This window comes from Gambusia affinis, linkage group LG15, assembly GCF_019740435.1.
Source record: "Gambusia affinis linkage group LG15, SWU_Gaff_1.0, whole genome shotgun sequence".
Lineage (NCBI taxonomy): Eukaryota > Metazoa > Chordata > Actinopteri > Cyprinodontiformes > Poeciliidae > Gambusia > Gambusia affinis.
In genome coordinates this window covers 7,424,599-7,443,274 of record NC_057882.1, presented here as the reverse complement: position 1 = coordinate 7,443,274, position 18,676 = coordinate 7,424,599, and the positions used below count along the sequence as shown (strand labels likewise).

The following is an 18,676-nucleotide window of genomic DNA, read 5'->3' as shown; positions in this document are numbered from 1 at the left end:
AAAATCTGAGATTTTGATTTGTGATTCCTTCATAAAAAATAAAGGAAATCACCTGGAGTGTTGCTTTCATTCTTTCACGCAGGTTTGAGAAATCCTCAAATCTCATTTGATTAGTGGATAGCGCGACACACGTTTGAAGGCCTTGAGTCCTCGACGTGGCCGTTGACTGAGGGTTCGATTCCCGGACCCGGCGACATTTAACGTTTGTCTTCCCCATTTTCCTGTCAGCCTACTTTCATATAAGGGACACTAGAGCCCACAAAAGACCCCTGGAGGGGAGGAAAAAAATTAAAATCTCATTTGATTAGAGAGCATTTAACCTGGTAAACTATTCTTGACAAAGGGTTGTCGCTACTCGTATCCTAGAGTTGTATATTTAACAAATCATATGTATTTCAGATCCACCTACTGTGGAGTCAAATCTGAGAGCTATCATCATCCAAATTACATCCACTGAATGTTGGGAATAGACAAAAACAACTTTTGTGAATTTTTAAAATATGTGTTTGAAACCTTGTCCGACATTGTTTTTTCGTTTGTTTGTTTTTTTCAATTTAAAATATGTTTGTTCCTCATGCTTAAACGAAAAAAAGTGAACTGTCGCTAAAGTTCCTGCAGTGCAAACACTGAAAATGAATAAAATAAATTTTGGAGACAGATATGGAATAACGTTCTGCTTCTTCTGCAGGTCCGGGTGCAATGCATGATGTAAACGGGACGCCCATGTTCCGCCGCTGCTCCCTCTGCCTCCTGCTGACTGTAGCCTTATCCCACATGCTCAAGTTCTGATGGAAAACGTGGCCCTCACTCCGAGCTTCTCGCAGCGCTGAGCAACAAGAACAGACGATTTAGTCCTGAGAGAAGAACAGGAAAAACCAAGAACGCCACTGGCTCACACTCTTTGCTTTCTTTCGTATTTCCTTTTCGGCTTTACATCGGAGTCTGTTCTCTGTCGGTTCACCAAGAGTGACAGGCAACTGTGGAGAGAAGGGAAACGTTTAAACATGCACTAATTTGATGATGGTAAAACTACAGAGCTTGTGTGTCCCCCCCCCCAAAAAAAAAACCTTCTTTTGTATGTGACATAGGAAAAAAAAAAAAGAATAAAGAAAAAAATGTGTGTTACTGTTGATAGTTGACTGTTTGTTGCCCAATATTGAAGTGTAAATTCAGATTAATACTATTATTGTGTGACATCTGTTCAATATCTGTACAGTACCAGTAAGCTTTTTTAAGTCGATGAGAAAAAAGAAAAGGAAATAATGCAATGTGATTGTTGAATTTCACTGTATTTTTTACAGTTGTATGCAAAACAGAAAGAACGCTGGTCCTTCGAGGCGATCAGTCGAGAATATTACAGAATACACCATTATTTCTCAGGCAAAGTCCTACTGCATAGTGCATCCTCATTTTTACCTCGATCATAGTGTGTGTAGAAAATGTACAAAGTGAACAGTTAACTCCTGCACTCTGAGAAGGCATTAATTTCTGAGATTTTTTTTTTTTGAAACACCTCGTCATCACAGAGTCATAGCAGCTTCAAGGCATGTTCATACCGACAGTCTGAATTTCGATTCGTGCGACTCACTGGTTTGATTTTTGCTTTAAATTAAAAGCGTTAGGAGGGACGACGGTTCGGTCTGCGCGCTGTCGGCTCAGAACTGACGCCTGTTTGACAGCGTCGTGAACTGTGTCAGCTTTAATTAACGACTTCTTACTTTTTGATTTTGTTGTACCTATTGTTCCCAAACCATTATATTTCCTCTGTCCTCTAGACTCCTTGCTTTAAACAAGCCCAGGTTATTTAATCCATATCTTCTTAGACTGCCACAGTGGTCCTCATGCTTCTTTTCTGAGCATTAGACCTCTATGCAAACCAGACTTTATGTTTCGATTTTACAGCCATCTTTTTGACGTTTAAGGGAAAACGCATGACAGGTTAATTGTGCTAAATCTTTATTCTATCTACGTTTATAGTTTATTTTTTTGACATTTTATTTATTGTTGCTGGGAAATGGAAGTAAAACTTAAATGTGCAATGTTCACACCTAAAGCAATCATTCCTCTCAATTCATATCAGTATAAGTATTACTGAGAATCTGGGATGTTTCTGATCAGGATTCCAGTGAGGCTGAGTTGCATTCATGGTTTTAAATTTTTGTCTACCACAACGGTGGACACGTTTGACATTAAGCAATTTGTGGGTTGTGGGGGTGCTTGAGAAATATGAGACCATCTGAAAGACTTAAAGCGAAAGCAGAACTGAACCCAACAAGATGACGAGGACTAAAGAGATGGAGTGGATAATAACTAAATTATGGACTGTCCTGGGTAGAGCAAAGCCCAAACATTTAACGATGACAAAAATACAAAAATTTAAAACATTGTTGGAGGAAAAATATCTTTCTCTCTTTTTTTTTTCCAAAATTGGCTGCAAATCATGCCACTGCGTCAGCTTCTGGCATTGAAGCTTCATCAGACTTTCATCAGGATCTCCTGAGTCATTATTCAGGATTGGGACGCCTGCGTAGCATCGGGACATCCCGGCTTCTTGTTGTTTCGTCTTTCTATCTGCGTCAAACTTCCATCTTTTCCTGGATTTGTTGTTTAGTCTACGGTACATGTCTGCTGTCATGCTGCAGTCGTGTAAAACTGAGAGAGAGAGAGAGAAAAGAAAAATGAAGACTTGAAATGTCTGTCCAGTCATCCAGTGAGTATTTCTTTGCCTCGCTTGCTAAAGAATTTCTTTGGTTTAATTTTTTTTTGAAACGATATTAGAGCAAAACATCTCACTAATGTCAACACGTATGAATGTTCCCTGTAGCTGCTATGAAGCGACATTCATGTGTTGTGAATGTGTACTTTTAACCCGATGTGCCCGACATCAACAGTGGACGCTGTTTATCCTGGACCGACGTTCAGGGGACAATTTTCAGTCAACCATTTGACTAAGTTCCCCACTGTACAAGCGGTTGCCGACGTGACGTCCCTCTGTCGTTCACTCCACTCTCGCGCAAACCTATGAGTAAGAATCGTGTTAAAGACAGAGGAACCCGGATGAGACTGATGTATATGGGAGTGTTTTGTACTTTACTCACCTATGTGCTTGTGAAGATGATAGTGAACCAGTCAGTTACGGACTACAGTGTCTGGCCAAAAAAAAGAAAAAAAAAGAAACGTGAAGAGGAAGTAATGTTTCATTTCTTTTTCCAGATTGTTATAATTTTTTTGATGTAACCGAGATCGATGAGACAGTAAGGTAGACCAACGTCTGTAAAGCACATAATTATATTCAATCTGTCTGTAAATGTACCTGAACCTGAAACACTCTTTACACTCTGATTCAGTCCAGTTAGGCCCAGTCTTTGACTCTGGCTATTTGCTGCATCACACAAGTTGAACTTGCTGCCAGCTGAAACAATAATCCCTGCACTTCTCCTCCAAAAAGACACCTTTTTTTTTTTTGGCCAGTCAGTGTATTTCACAGGATGTGATATCTATCTTTAGCCGTTTTGTTTGTTTGTTTTTTTGTTTGTTGTTTTTTTTTTGCAGCTATGACCTTCTGCAAACAAAGGTTAAAGGGTCTGTGTCATACTTTCCATTCCAGATAGAGCAACATGACAAATATTGATGTCAATAATCTTGAATCACTTTATTTTAAATCTCGATTAAAAAATAAAAAAACAAACCGACTCTAGAATTTAAGTTGTGTTTTTCCAAAGGTGTGGCATTTATATCTGCCATATACTGTATGTAGATACAATAGATAGATAGATAGATAGATAGATAGATAGATAGATAGATAGATAGATAGATAGATAGATAGATAGATAGATAGATAGATAGATAGATAGATAGATAGATAGATAGATAGATAGATAGATAGATAGATAGATAGATAGATAGATAGATAGATAGATAGATAGATAGATGGCTGCATTTATTTATTTATTTTACTTTCGAAATTTTAATAATTAGAAGAAAATAGCAACATTACAATGACATTGGTCGTTTTCTTCTCAGGCTCAAAAATGATTTTAAAACTCTCAAAAGTTTCAAATATTACTTTGTAAAACATGTTGAAAGGAAACTGGTCCTTCCTCTTTATTTTTCTTTCCCTTCTTCCTCCGTCCGTCCCTTTCAACATCCTCAAGCCAGAAGCTTTGACATGTTTCTGCCTCTGTTACCAACATCAAAGATCACTTTCACACACTGAGCTCGACTTTTTACCAAGTGTCCAGATGCCAGCTGTCACATTATCATGTTGCAAAACAAGCAAATTGAGTAGGGGAAACATATGTCGGTGTTTAAGCATATGTCAATATAATACAGCTAATGGCTGTATTACAAGTGTTCATGCTATCTGGTTGCCATGGCCACCCCCTGTCTGCTCTGCCTCCGTTTTCCATTCGTTCTGAAAGGCGTCTCTCCCAGATGTCCGTAATGGCTGGTGATGGTCGCGCCTGCAAGGTTAAACGACCCCGACGATGGTTCCCCCAGGGGTCTGCAGATGAGACGGATTATCTGAAGATCCAAAGACAAAAGATTATTTTCTGTCTTTGGAAGCATTAAGCTTGTGGCTGAAGTCCTCGTCGAGACGTCATTCAATCAAAATAAAGTTAATTTCTCCTATGGGAGACAAATAAAAATGATCTTATCTTATCTTAAGTGCACTTAATCTGAAAGTCTGAACACTTTTTCTTGTTTCTATTTCCTTGCAGACATCGTAGTTTTGACCCGGTGCTCTCATTGTACGGCGAAAAGCAAAATGTCCAAACTGCACAGATCCAATTGCAACCTTTTCTTTTTCTTTTTTTTTTTTCATTGTTTAGATTGATCAATAGAACTTCTCTTGTAACGATCAAGAAAGAATCCTTCATCCCCTGCTTTGTCTTTAACGGTTTCCATTATCATGTTTTCAATTCTTAAAAAAATTAATTCAGAGAAAAATGAATGAATAATTAAATAGATGTATATCAATTGTTACGGTTTTAAACAAGTGTGATTTACTTTGTGTAAAATAGATGCTACTGATCAATTGCTGGCAGCGGTATCAAAAAGGAACTTATTTAAAGAGTTGACAAAATGGAAGAGACTCTCAGGAAGTGAGTCATGAAGAGAAGAGTGAAAAAAAGAAAGAACAAAATATCCCGGGGAGAATATATCCGTTTGGGTGATGAGACAGGATCTCCTGGAAGCCCAACGCTTAGATCTACTCAGGTCCACACCAGAGTGGAAATGAAGTGCAGCAGAGAAAATCAAGCCGTGTCAATTCAGGAGTCAGAGTTATTGACATAGAAGGTGGAGTGTGTGCAACAATTTCCTTCCGTATTCATTCTGCAGTGTTGAACTATTTACTGGTGATGATTATCAAAAAAAAAAAAAAAGTGAGCCATATTGTGAGAGACGAAACCCACTTAGTGTTTTCAGAGGCAGTTATTTCTCATTCGACAATTTGACAGGCTGGACATGAGTTCCTTTTTCATTGCTCCTAAATTGTGTGTTTGAGTGTGTGAGAATGGAGGGTCGAGGATTGGCTCCTGACCCCACAGCACTGAACAGGACGACACGCACAGGAGCGCTCCTCACACTGCTGTGGGTTTCAGACGCAGTGGCTGCTGCGGTAACACGGAAGGTAGAAATAAAATTTGACCACCGATTCCGTGTCCAGAATGTTCCGCTTTTGTTCTGTGATTATTGGAAACACATACGGTAGCTCAGCTGTTTACACTTAAGCTGCTTACGTTCGTTGCTGCATGTTTTCCCTTTTGTCCGGCTGCAGGATACAAACTGTCCGCTAACAGCAGTTTGGGAAGAAACCGTCTCGTTGCGGTCTGAGAATCTGCTCAAGTCCCAAAAGACTTAGTGTTGCTGGGAAATGTGATGCTGCTCCACAGCCAAGGTCGAGGGCATCGACGCTGCCCTGCCGTGGGTCTAAATAGGAGGTCTTAGAAAGCTACAAGAAAAATCACGACCAAAAGAAGACGATAGAGAACGAACAACAGGACAAATGGACATTTTCTTCTTCCAGTTTTTGTGTTAAACTTTTTTCCGTTTAGTTTTATTTATTTATTTATTTATTTATTTATTTATTTATTTATTTATTTATTTATTTATTTATTTATTTATTTTCCTCTGAGGTGAGGAGTGGAGGCGGCTGGAGAAAAATGTTACAAGGATAAAAATCCAACTTTATAAGTTATTTGTAGATTTAACCAGACAAACAATAGCAGGTTTCGACTGCAATTATTTTCTAAGAAAACTTTCAACATTTTTGTCAGAACACTTGATTTTTTTTTTTCCCCCCTCAACTAATTTTGAAAAATTGATTGCAAAATTGTAGCTAAAAAAAATTGAGCGTCGCAAAAACATTTAATATTTTTTTGTCAAATAAAACTCATTATTTACACGTTTATTGATAAAAAAGTGAACTATTACTACATTGACTTAAAGTCAAAACCACATGACTTGTTGCAACAATGCAGTCATTCATGCAAAAGAAACCTCCACCAAGCATTGACTGTCAGGAAATGGACATTCTATTTGGAGCTCTGACATTTATGTTTTAAAATTATTTATTGTTTTATATTAACATTTTCTGGGACACAGAATTCTGCGTGTCCATTACGTTGTGTAGCAGGACCTGCTGATCATCTGATCCACTGGCATTATTCTGAGCACTGTGTGGTTTGACTCCTCCTCACAGTAAGGCAGATCCAGACTGCAACAAAAACAAAAAATGAACTTTTCCATTAATCAGGACTTGCACAGGTCTAAGGCTCAGCAAAAAAAAATAAAAATGCAGCTGGCATCTCTGCAGTCCCCACACATCCTGGACACAACTGTTTGGAAAAACCAGCAACCAGAGAGACATTTTCTGAAAACAGTCAACATCTTACAGCATGACTAGACATCTGCTGCTATGAAAACAAAACAGGCATATTTGTTTTTCTCCTTCATATTAAAAAAATGATTTTGCACACGCAGTTCCTTTTATCTTTTACTTTATGCCAATTTGAAATCCCCCAGTATTAGTAAATAAAGCATAATCTATAGTAATGAACATTACTGCAACAGAAAATCAGGTTTGATATATTAAATGTGACCAAATTGTTAGATAAGATTAACTTTCCCAAAAGAAAAACAAAACCGGGCAAGAATGCCAAAAGACAAACAGTTGTAGTCCAGCTGTTTATTACACATTAGTACATGTGCCACTGGTATTCCTGATAAACACAAAGTTTTGTCTTTTCATTGAAATTTGAATAGAATGCTAGTGAAGAAAAACACATTTTAACTCTGTTCAATTCACTGTTAACTTCATCCCAAGACGAAAGAACGGATCTAGATCATATTCAACCATGAACTCAGGGTAACAAATGAAGGCCCTAACTTCTTTTAACTGTGGTATTTAATTAACCAAAAATAATTTGAACATGTAAGCTGCAAATGTGACTTACCAAAATGTAGGATCTTCCTTCTTTTATGCTTCTGTTCACAACAAATTGCTTACATTTTTAATGCAGCCCAAAGATTCATCTTCAACAGATATGTTAGAGAGTATGTTGGGTATGTGTTGCTATAGCCGTCAGCATTGTGCCCAATTATGACTAATTTTGGAAAATTAGAAAGTAAGGTGTTATACCTTCATATATATATTTATATATATAAACAATACTGTCTTTTTATGAAATGTTATGATATGAAATGACATCAGACTTCTTCTCATGACCCTCAAAGACGCTTTACCATGAAATACTGACCTTCTAACTGACCAACACCAACGGGAAAGGCAGGCGGGGGCTCGAACCGGCAACCCACCGGTATAAAATCCAAACATGTGAAGCAGTAAAGGCAAAACTAGATCAACGTGAGAACGCCACATCCAAGCGTGGGCACTGCGAAAGCTTTTAAATACTTCACAGATCGTCATGGCACACATCACAGAAACGGCTCACGCTTATCTACAGAAATCTCAACCTTTAGCAATTAACCCTCTCTGACAGCTTCATTTGCATCTGTTTATACCTTATATGCTTGAGCTTTGTAATTGTGTGACTACAGCATGTTTAACCCAGAGGGTGCTTCTCGTTGGGATTATAAAAATACACGTGCACACAAAGGGAGCCATTTCAATGTCCTTTTCTGATTCACACCAGGAGGTGTAACCATTTCTCAGGCTTTGTTTTTCTTTTTTTTTTTTGCAGAAACCCATTTCTTGGCCTCGGATGAAAGCACTGTAGACTGTGAAGGTTGATGGCTGTCATTTCATTAGTCATGTTTTCAGGGGGGAGATCTGCCTGGTGGATGCCTCTCTGCTCAGGCATGCCTCTCCACAAGACAAACACTTTCAACATGTAAATGTTCAAATCCGTTTTTTGTAAACTGATTTTGATATTGTTTTCATGTTTCTTCCTTTAGATCGAGAAAATTAGTCACTCTGCTGCTTTGAAGGCTTTGATGTTTTTCTTCTCTCTTTTTTTCTAATTACAGTTTAGAGGATGGCAGTTTCACGCATCTTATCTGTATGGCTTACTGTATTAACATCTTGGAAAATATTTTTTAACTGCAACCGTGTTGGGCATGTACTGTCACCAATGGCAGAGAACAAAAGGAGCAAATAGGATTTTATATGAAGTAGCTGGATGACCAGCGACAATCCACATGAACACTCTTGTGTGCCTGTGATGTTTGATTGAAATGCCTTTACCTCCAATGGAAAAACATAACAATGGGATGAAAACATTGGAACAAGCTGGGGCTTAATATTACAGAAGAAAGAAAGAATGAGTGGAGTGTGAACCGCAGACTAGAAATGCGAATCGATGACGGAGGTCGAATGGGGACACTCACTGCAGGCGAGGGGTTAAAAGAACAGGAAGGAGACAGAGACAGATGCAAAGTCAGCCTGTTAAATACCTTGTTTTCCTGTTTGTGGCTAAAGCAACAACCGCTGCAATGCCACGCCTGAGCACATCACAGCAGTCGGTTTACCAGAATCCTGCGTGACCACAAGATGTCTCTCCAATCTGAAGGTAAAAGTGTATAAAAAACATCTTCTATGAAAAAAATTACCAAAAATAACCAAGACACTTTGATACCATTTTGCATCACTTTTTCACATCCTTTTTCTGTTTTAGTTTTTTCTTTGTTTGTTTGTTGTTGTTTGCTTTTTGCTCCCTCGGGAAGGGAATGTACACCTGGGAAGTGTTTATTCCCAAGAGAATATACACTAAAGAAACGTGGCCCTAAATAAATACAGAAACAAATCCTGTATGTAGGAGATTAACATAGTCTGGATCCTTGTGCATATCAAGAGGTAAAGGTGGGCCAACAACTGATAAGATGCTCCAGTATTGTTGTATTGTTTGCAGCAAAGAACAATCGCTGGGAGGATAAACTCCATGAGGAAACTTGATGTAGCGTCAAGTAGCTTAACATGAAGAATTCAAAGAACCGGAGCTAAACAGCCGACCACTTCGGGTGTCTACATTTTATTGTACTCGTCCACGTCACTTAATTGGATGTATTGACTTTCTCTACATTATTTATTTGTTTATTTCATTAATAGTTAATATCCTTTGTGGGTTAGTCGCCAAATATTTTCAGTCTTTGACTGGGTTTTTTTTTTTTTTTTTTTAAATGGTGACAGAAAAACGTGGCACGTGACAGTTTCACCTTTACACACCGAGAGCACTCTAAATCAATCAATATAAGAACAATTTACGTCACAGTAACATCTCTGGTCTGATCTATCTGAGGGCCGACGGAGGCACGTCGAGGATTTATGGCCGACAGTCCTCCACTGCTGCAGGATTATTCTCCCTCTGAGGGGAGTGTTTGTGGGATCAGGTGACGTTCAGAGAGTCTCGCCAAATTCTGATCACTTCAGTTGATGTTTTTAGAGATTGTTGGTCAAAATGATGGACAACAAAAAAGTCAAGCACGACCTCTGCTCCAGAGATCAGCAGATAATATATCGATGATCTCTGTTAATAAAATAAATGAAGGAATAATACATTGGTGTATGCACACTGGTGCTAATACACCAATGTATACTACCACCGCCATGTGTTATGAAGTGTTGTTTAGTCTTTGAGTTGCAGCGCAGTGCAGCACAGGAGGAAAAACCAGCAGAAAACTGGCATTGCTTTTGGAATATCATCTTGCTTTTATGAGTATATGACGCTGATATTGGGCCTGATACCGATACCAGAACGGATATCGATATCAGGACATCGCAGCTTAAAGCTGACTTTAATCGGCAGCTTGCCCCCATTTAAACTACTTTTTATGCAATTGGTGGGGAAAAGAGCAACAAAAATTTGTTGATATTTATGCAAATGAAAGCCAGACCTAATTGTTTAGCATTGTTTAAAGGGGCTTCCCATGTTGGACATATTGAAGCTGGTGGTGATTTTGGTGTAAGAAAAGAAAATAAATGTTGTTTTTTTGTTACATATATATATGTAAGAAATGTATATATATTTTTCATATTTATAGATATATATATATGTTAATAGTTTCACACAATGTCAGAACAGTCTGTCTCATAGCTGGACATCTATTCCTTTTGTGAGAGTTTTTAGTCTCAACTCTCACCTCAGGCCTTTTCAGGATGTTGTCTAAATTAAATGGAAGATTCAATGCTCTCTACTGGTTTTCCGGACAATTTTTGGTTCTAATCTTTAGATCTCTGCTATCCACAAGATGCAAAATGTTCCAACAGGACTGTAAAAAAAATATTCTGATTGTAAAAAAAAAGCCTTTTTGATGCAGAATTCTGTTCCAAAGAGACAAACAAACTCTTGGAAATGAATGTGAAGTTAACAGGATGAGTTCATTGAATGTAATTCAGGCAGGCAGGCCTTTTCATATGAAGAACTCCTGGTTTTTGTTTTTATCGTCTTGGAGTTCATTTGTAGTATTATTCAGTAACTTCATTACATTTACTATTCATGGTATTTTACTTCATTTTGAATAAACAAAACAGTGGGTGTAAGTGAAACGGTTTCATCGTTGGATATGCTTTGTTTTCAACTCACTGGTGATTAAGAAGTAACTAAGTGGAAATTACGGCAAAACAATTTAGATTCCTTAATAAATCTATCAAAAACCATAATCTGACCACGTCTCAATTCTGATGTCACAGACAGCAATCTTAGAATTCAGATTTAATTGAACTCTTGTCTTTCCAGCAGAATCTCTGCATCTGGTCTTTTTAATGAGGACTGGCACTGCTTATAAAGCTTATAAAGCTCTGTGAAACCTAACACAATTATTGTGCATTTCACAGGAGTCTCATGAGTAGCAACATTTCCTGATCATTAAATCATATTGCCTGTATGTCCTGTATGTCTTGACAGATTCTTATTTTGTCTAAATGTTGTTTATCATGTAACTTACGTACAATTAGCATTGATGAACTATGTGAAACAGCTTTTGGCTCATGTTGAGGCAGATCTGCTCTAGTCAAAATGTAATGATCTTGCCAGAATCCCTAACAGACAGAGTCCTCATGCCTCAAGTGACAGTGGTGTCATTTAGGGAAGTGGAGTTAGGGGATGTTAGTAATGGAGCGGACAAACAGCTTAGTTTGAGGTCAGGACAGAAAAATCTATAAAATCCTGGACAGATTGCATAGAAAGGTGCTATGCAGCTTCTTACTGTGTAGAACTGTGATGGCAGTACAGTGTATAGAAGAATATGTTATTTTCTATGTTCTATGTCATTGTTTCTCTGAAGAAAAAGCTTCAAAGCAGAATGAAAACACAGTTTTACAATACATAACAGAAACATGAGCTCGATCTCGGTCCAAAAATATATTAACTAGCACCTCTCTACAATTACTGAACCATGCTTGTGCTCTACAACAATTTATAGACTTGTTATGTAAAATACTAGATTTATGCCATATGAATTTTTCAAAATAAATCTCAATTGATTGTGGGTATTCTGCATGACAAGCCTCCTCCAAGCTAATCCCCTTGAAGCTCCTTTCACTTTCCATCTGACACGAAAATCTTCCAACTCTATAACTTCTATATATATTGTGTTAAGCTATATGTAACATTTTATTAAAGGATATCAATACATTAAACCCAGTAATGGCCTTTCCTTTTGTTATTCGGCTCAGTGTGAAAACATGTTTGCTTTTATTGGGTGGGAGGGCGAGGAAATGCAAACAAAATGAGCCTGCAAGGGGCTGAGAACCAGAGCTGGACAACTATCTGGATCTGGACCTTTACATTCCTGCATGACAGATAAACTTTGGTGGAGGATCAGAGCATTTTTATTAGTGTAATTCTGAGATACTCTGCACCTTGTGCAAGAGAATATAAAAGTAGGTTTGGCTTCAGTGGTACGTCAAACATGCTCCTTTTAAAAGTCATGCTTGGTAGCAGCTAGAAGAATTTGCATTTGCTCTGACAAGTCTGTGAAAAGCTCGACTTTTAAACTTTTAAATGCCATGCAGACTAAAGGAAATTACACAATATTCTACTTCACTCCAAAGTCAGCTTTTACGAAATCGCCTGTGCTCACTTCTGGTTTTGCTCGTTTCTATCCGAATTATTTACTTCAGATATTATTTTATGATCTATTTCCACTTTTGTCTTTTGAATTCAGGTGATGCTTGATGAGGTAATGTGTGTTAGGGGACTGCCATCCTTCACTTGGTAAGTGTTTCAGTTGAAATCACATCTTTATCCCCACTGCTTATAAAAACCCAAAACATCTGTTCTTATTGTCAAACTGAGCTGAGGAAGACTTTTTTTTCTTTCTTTCTTCAACTGTTTTAAGTTCCAAACATTTCTCACATTATCTTGTTTGAACTTTGGCCCGTTCTTCCAGGCAGAGGCGGTGTAACTAATACAGTTACCTGGTCGTGATGAATCACTTCTCTCTGTGCTTTCTTCCACATCTCCCTTTGAACGCCCAAAGTCAATTGTTTCATAAGCACAATAATGTACTGTGTGTATTTAGCGAGGGGCTGCAATTATCTCACTTGATGAGTCTAACATCCAATTTGAAAGTGGAGGATGTGTCCAATTACCAAAGCAATATACAGACCAGCTGGAAACATCTAATATTTTCCTCAAGTAACCGAGGCAGAACATTGCAAACTCTATATGGTTGCACAAATAACGATGTCGCACTTATTGCATATGACAGTTGCAGTTATTTTCAGCCTGGGTTTGCAGCCCATGGAGGATATTTCCTATGAAGCAACGAGGACACAAGTGATAACCATAACGACATTGGTTCTCACATTATAAAACAAAAAGTAGGCAATCATCTTTTCTTTGAATTCTTGTGGGTAAAGAAGTCTTCAGAACAAAGAAATAATACTGATGCTTTTCTTTCTAACATCCTACATGGTTGAATGAAGACTGAAAAGCTGCAGAACTTTGACGGACCAAGTGCCGTCAGTGTCGATCTCGACTGAGATCAAACTGTTTGCTGCCTAAGACTTCCTTATCGTTGATCTTCTCAGTTTCACATGTTGCTGGATGCAGACAATAAGCAGGACAATTAACTGACTTGACCTAAGCTAGGTCAGGTTTAGGTCAGGTTGTAATGAAAACACCCCTCAAAGTGTGGTGTGGTTTTGTACCTCATCCTTCTCTGAACCATGTTTCATTCCGATTATAGCTGCAGATCATTGGGTGAATCTTCCCACCGCTTTTGCGAATCTTGAGTTTGGAGACCCTCCAATTGTTTGCTATCATCAAACAGGACCTGTGGCAGACTTTAACTCGAACTTGTACCTTTCTTTTAACTATGGCTTCTCCTTGTCAACAAAGACCAGGTGGAGTTTGCATGACTATTTCTTGAAAGATTTTCCCTCTTAGGCTGTGAATCTCTACTTGTTAGCCAGTTACAATGGGCTTCTGGATTGTTCCTCTAAATAATACCCTACTTACAAGGCCTGTTTGTTTAAGTCGCTTAATGTTTGCAGTTGTGCCATACTCTTGTTTTTCAGATGACGGACTGAACATCGTTCTATGAGGTAGTGTTTTAAAACCTGATCCTACTTTAAGCTTTTGCGGGGCTTTGTGTTTGGACCTGCTATCCCAATGCAGGCCAAATATTCACAATGTTGAAGTTAATATGACATTAAAAATTGTTATCAGTAGTAACGGGCATTAAAATCTGACATTTAGTTAGTTAAGGTTAAAGCTGAAAGCTAAACCTGGGGACCAAGGAGCTTTTAAGGTCACTGGGATATTTATGGCTCTACATAAACACACCAACTGCCAGACGTAGCAATGATAAAACACACGAGACGCCGTTTAGAAAAACTCACCAAATCTTTTACAAATCTTGACAGAAGCACAACACAATAAACCATAAGCCATGATACTTATGTAAAAGCTTTAGTAAGAAAGATAAAATGAGGCATTTTTACTTCTACTGATATTTTTCCTTTGTGTAGCTGTTGCCCAGCTTTTTTCACAAATAACCTGAGCAGTTAGGCAGCGACTGCCTCGTGCACACTGGCAGCAGCCATCTTGATGAAGTGCAGAGCTCCCTGAGAGGTGATCAAACTTCAGTTCATTCTAAATGCAGCTAATTGTGTGGCAAAATGACTGTCCAGGATAGACGGGAGATCAGTAGCGCCATCCCTCAAGCTAGGATAGAATAATTACCATGTCATTTCCAAACATCACTGGGGGATGAATAATCATCTGCAGTCTTTCTGTCTCTCCTCCTCTCGTGTGGAAACAAACCATGATTAGTCTGTCAGATTCAGTCGATGATTACCACAATCAGTTTCAATAATGGCTCTATCTGTTTCATGCCTCTTTGATTTGGATATTGGCTCTTTTTTCCAGATCAAGGTGTACAAATCTCAATATCAAAGCCACCAGGAGATCCGAGCTCAAAAGGAAGATGATGGACGAGGACCTTGAGAGAGGAGGCAAGTCATGAGGAAGAAGAAAAAAAAGCAGAACTCCCTGAAGAAAAAACTGAAAGTTCTCCCCATTTTGGGGGGCTATCCTTTCTAACTGATCATGCGGAAATGGATTTTGACACACCAGGGAGCTGGCTGGTGCATTTCCTTCACCACGTCTTGAGGTCAGGCTTGAGCTGAAACCTTTCAGCTTTTCCCGGACATTCTGCGTCGACCTCGTGGTCTATTGGCTTTAGGATGTTTACAAAGAGAGTTATGCATTAGAAATCCCACTGACTTGTTTTTGAAGACACACTTTAAATTTTCCTATAGAACAGAAGAAATTAGGGAATTGACCAATTGATTCCCTAATGTGATCTTTTCAAATTCACCAATGCCGGAAGATCGACGGAGTGCCTGAAAAATGAATTACTCTTATTATTATTTTGGGTACAGAACCACTGGAGAACTATTGTGAGGACTGATAATATGAGGGGTTGGAGAACCTGTAGTGATGTGTGAAGTGACTTCAGACCAAAGGGGAAGAGCAGAAAGCATTCAGAGGAAGAAGAGTGCATAGAAAAAGTGCAATAAAGGAAGTAGACAGAACTACTGAGTCTAAACAGAGAACTGCAACACGGGCAAAAGAAAAGGCTTTCTGATGAGCTGCATGAGAAATCAGTAATGACGGTGAAAATAATCTTTATTGAAAGTGACTAGCTAGACAGACAAATGGAGCTGGATTAGCTTGACTATATTATCCTAATTATCCTGAGAAATCATTTCTGTGAATAATTGCTATAAAAAATAAACAGAAATGAATTTCACTTCCTTCGCATGTAATATTACATGTGAAGGAATATTCTCATAAATATTTTCATATTCATGAGAATATTAGATTCATGAGAGCAAAATGAGGATAATATTTTTGATAAATTAAAAATGGCCTTTGTTTGTTTTCATAATGCACAAACAATATTTTAACAAATATCTCAGTCCTTCAGTCCAGCTTTTTCTACTCCAGATGTTGTTTGGTTTTTTCTAATTCTACGTTGGTCATAATAACGCTTGGCCAGCAGAAGCTCATTTGCATAAAAGTTACAGCTCCTGCCTGCTCAAAACAGGCAGAACTAAACAGGTGAAATCTCACTATCTGCGACAGATTATGTGCAAAAATAAAATATATAATATACATCTTTTGATCTATACTAGCTTATTTAAAAGGAAGATTTTAAAGAATACCTGTTCACTGTAGAAATACCTTGTTCAGGTTTTATTATTAGAAGCATTTTAAATTTTAAACTACAGACAGTCCAATCCAGTCTTAACAATAAAACCTGTTAAACAGCCCGTTATTTGGTGCCTACAGGCAGGGGCGCCACCGCCATATATATATATATATATATATATATATATATATATATATATATATATATATATATATATATATATATATATAATTTCTCCAGAACTGCTTCTGTTCCACCTTCCAAATAAGACTTTCAAATACAGACAGCACCATGAACTCACCCCAGGGCCTCATTATCAAGCCAATATTCATGAGACAGACTTGACGTTTTTGAGAAATATAATCTTAATCTTAATATCAAAAACTTTCCATGCACGAGACCTTCATGTCACTCCTTTGGGCCCAGAGAATCAAGGACAGCATCGTGGCAACCACTTCTTGTTGTGATTGACAGAATTCAACTTGGGACATTCTCTGCTTCCTATATGAGAATATATATATATATATATATATATATATATATATATATATATATATATATATATATATATATATATATATATATATATATATATTTTATTTTTTTTTTAAAGTATAAAATTAAGACATAAAACTTTTTAAATAGTTGGACTATTTGAATTTCACCAAATGCATACAGTTGAAAAGCATGATGTCAATCAATTCCACAGGGCTCTGTATCCAGCCACAGGACATCATTAAGGGGAACCAGCATATTTTGTATTTCTTTTCTTTTTATATATATATATATAAAAACTACAACATGGTACTTTATGATAACAGATTATAAATAATCCAGTAAATCTTTTTTCTTTTTTTATGAACGTGAGCAGGTCCACTTTATTTAATTTATTTTTTTCCAAATAATTATGTTATGTATAAATGGCATGAGGTAAAACAAGAAGCATTCATAAATTTACAAAAATGAAATAATACTCTGTCACCATTTCTAAATACTTAATACTATTATGAATATACTTAACACTTTTGTGTACAGGTTATATTGGAAAAGGAAAAAAAACATAGACAACAAAGACAGATAATCTGATATATTTGTAAATAATTACAATTTTTATCTCTTCTGTTCTCAACATATTCAGGACTAAATAGGCTTGGAAAATTAAAATAAAGTTAGCATTACACAACTTCAATATATTATAATAATATTACAACGCTGAGAAGAAAAAAACAATATTTTAAAGTCAAAAACAGTTCTGCTTCCAAAGCAGAGTGAATGATAATAATATACATTACAAAAATGATAATGTCTTCATGTAACCTCCATTGCTCCTGCTCCACTCTCTCACTTTGACTTTGAGGTATTTAGCATTCACCTCTCATACTAGCTGAAAATTTGCATTTTGCTGCAGCTGAGATTAATATTCAATGTGATTAAAAATAAAAGAACCATTGCAATAAGATAAAGACATTTAAATAACAGGTTACTTTTTTAAATGTCAAAGGAAGTAACACATTGTTTTTTAATATAATTTAGACAAAAATATTGAAAATCTTCAGTTGAAAGAGGAAAGAAAGACAACCAAAACTTAAGAAGGTCAAAATCAGTGCTTCACAAGATACTTCATTGTGCATCAGTTTATGTTTCTGTGGGAGGAACAAAATGCACACACACACACACACACCTACACACGCACGCACGCACGCACCCACTCACCCGTGCACGCTTGCAAACAAACCAATTGTTTTCAAATCCAATTCTCTTCAAAAGCGTAGCAGGAAGGGCAAAAATGCTATGAAGAGGAGACAGGTGTGAAAGTGCGCTGTCTTCACACCGCCACTGCCGTCCTGAACTGCTCTCGGTCCTGACAGGAAGGAAGAAAACAGGAAAATAAAATGTTAGAGTAAGTTTCACAGGCAGTCATTGCTTCTTCCACAGTGCTAAAACTACTGGTGGGTGAATTGTTAGATGAAGCTTCTGTCTGCTGAAAACAAATCTGAACATTATCAGGGAATGAAGGATACTGTGTGGCGTTGTAACAATATGCTTTAAACAGAAAGTGATTAGATAGAATACATTATGTTATTTAGGTTAAGTGTAAACTCAGGTGACAGGGAAATTGTTTTCCTATCTTTTTCTGTTGAACCTCTGTCATAATGTTGGACTCTGCTTATATTCAGCAGTCGACCTTCCACTAATTGGTATTTAGAAAATTGAACATTTCTGAAGACCTCAAAATCCATCATACATAAAAGTACTGATACCTGCAAGAACAAACAGTTTAAAATCTAGTCATTTTTACATGATAAAAAAATGCGAGTGAAGGAGCCGCATTTGCAGTCAGTGGGGCGGACAGGGGACAAGATGGCTCCCTGCTGAACAACTCAAAAGAGATCAAGATGCAGGGGCACATCTGCAGCAGAGGGGACGCCAAACAAAGGTGACAGGGAATCCAAACACTAACAAGTTATAAACCCCTTTCCCGTTCCTGAGGGCAGGAATTTTCCTCTTGGAGGCAGGGTCAACGACTTTTTGGCAAGCTTGCGCGCATTTA

The 18,676-nt window shown here is 37.5% G+C and overlaps 2 protein-coding genes across 7 annotated transcripts in view; one reads left to right on the top strand and one right to left on the bottom strand.

The window, feature by feature from the left end:
• Positions 1-2,183, top strand: part of opcml (opioid binding protein/cell adhesion molecule-like) — a 148,343-nt gene extending 146,160 nt beyond the window's left edge. The window contains exon 7 of the mRNA XM_044140622.1: positions 689-2,183. Within this exon, the coding sequence (XP_043996557.1) occupies positions 689-789 (101 nt within the window). The 3' untranslated portion in view covers positions 790-2,183. The remainder of the gene's footprint in view (positions 1-688) is intronic.
• Positions 2,184-16,966: 14,783 nt separating this feature from the next.
• ntm (neurotrimin) overlaps positions 16,967-18,676 on the bottom strand; it is a 253,225-nt gene continuing 251,515 nt past the window's right edge. For 2 of the 6 annotated variants that reach the window (XM_044140619.1, XM_044140614.1), the window contains one exon: positions 16,967-17,986. In XM_044140619.1, coding sequence (XP_043996554.1) covers positions 17,886-17,986 — 101 coding nt within the window. In that variant the 3' untranslated portion in view covers positions 16,967-17,885. The remainder of the gene's footprint in view (positions 17,987-18,676) is intronic. The other 4 variants (XM_044140621.1, XM_044140615.1, XM_044140620.1 and 1 more) reach the window with 3 other exon arrangements.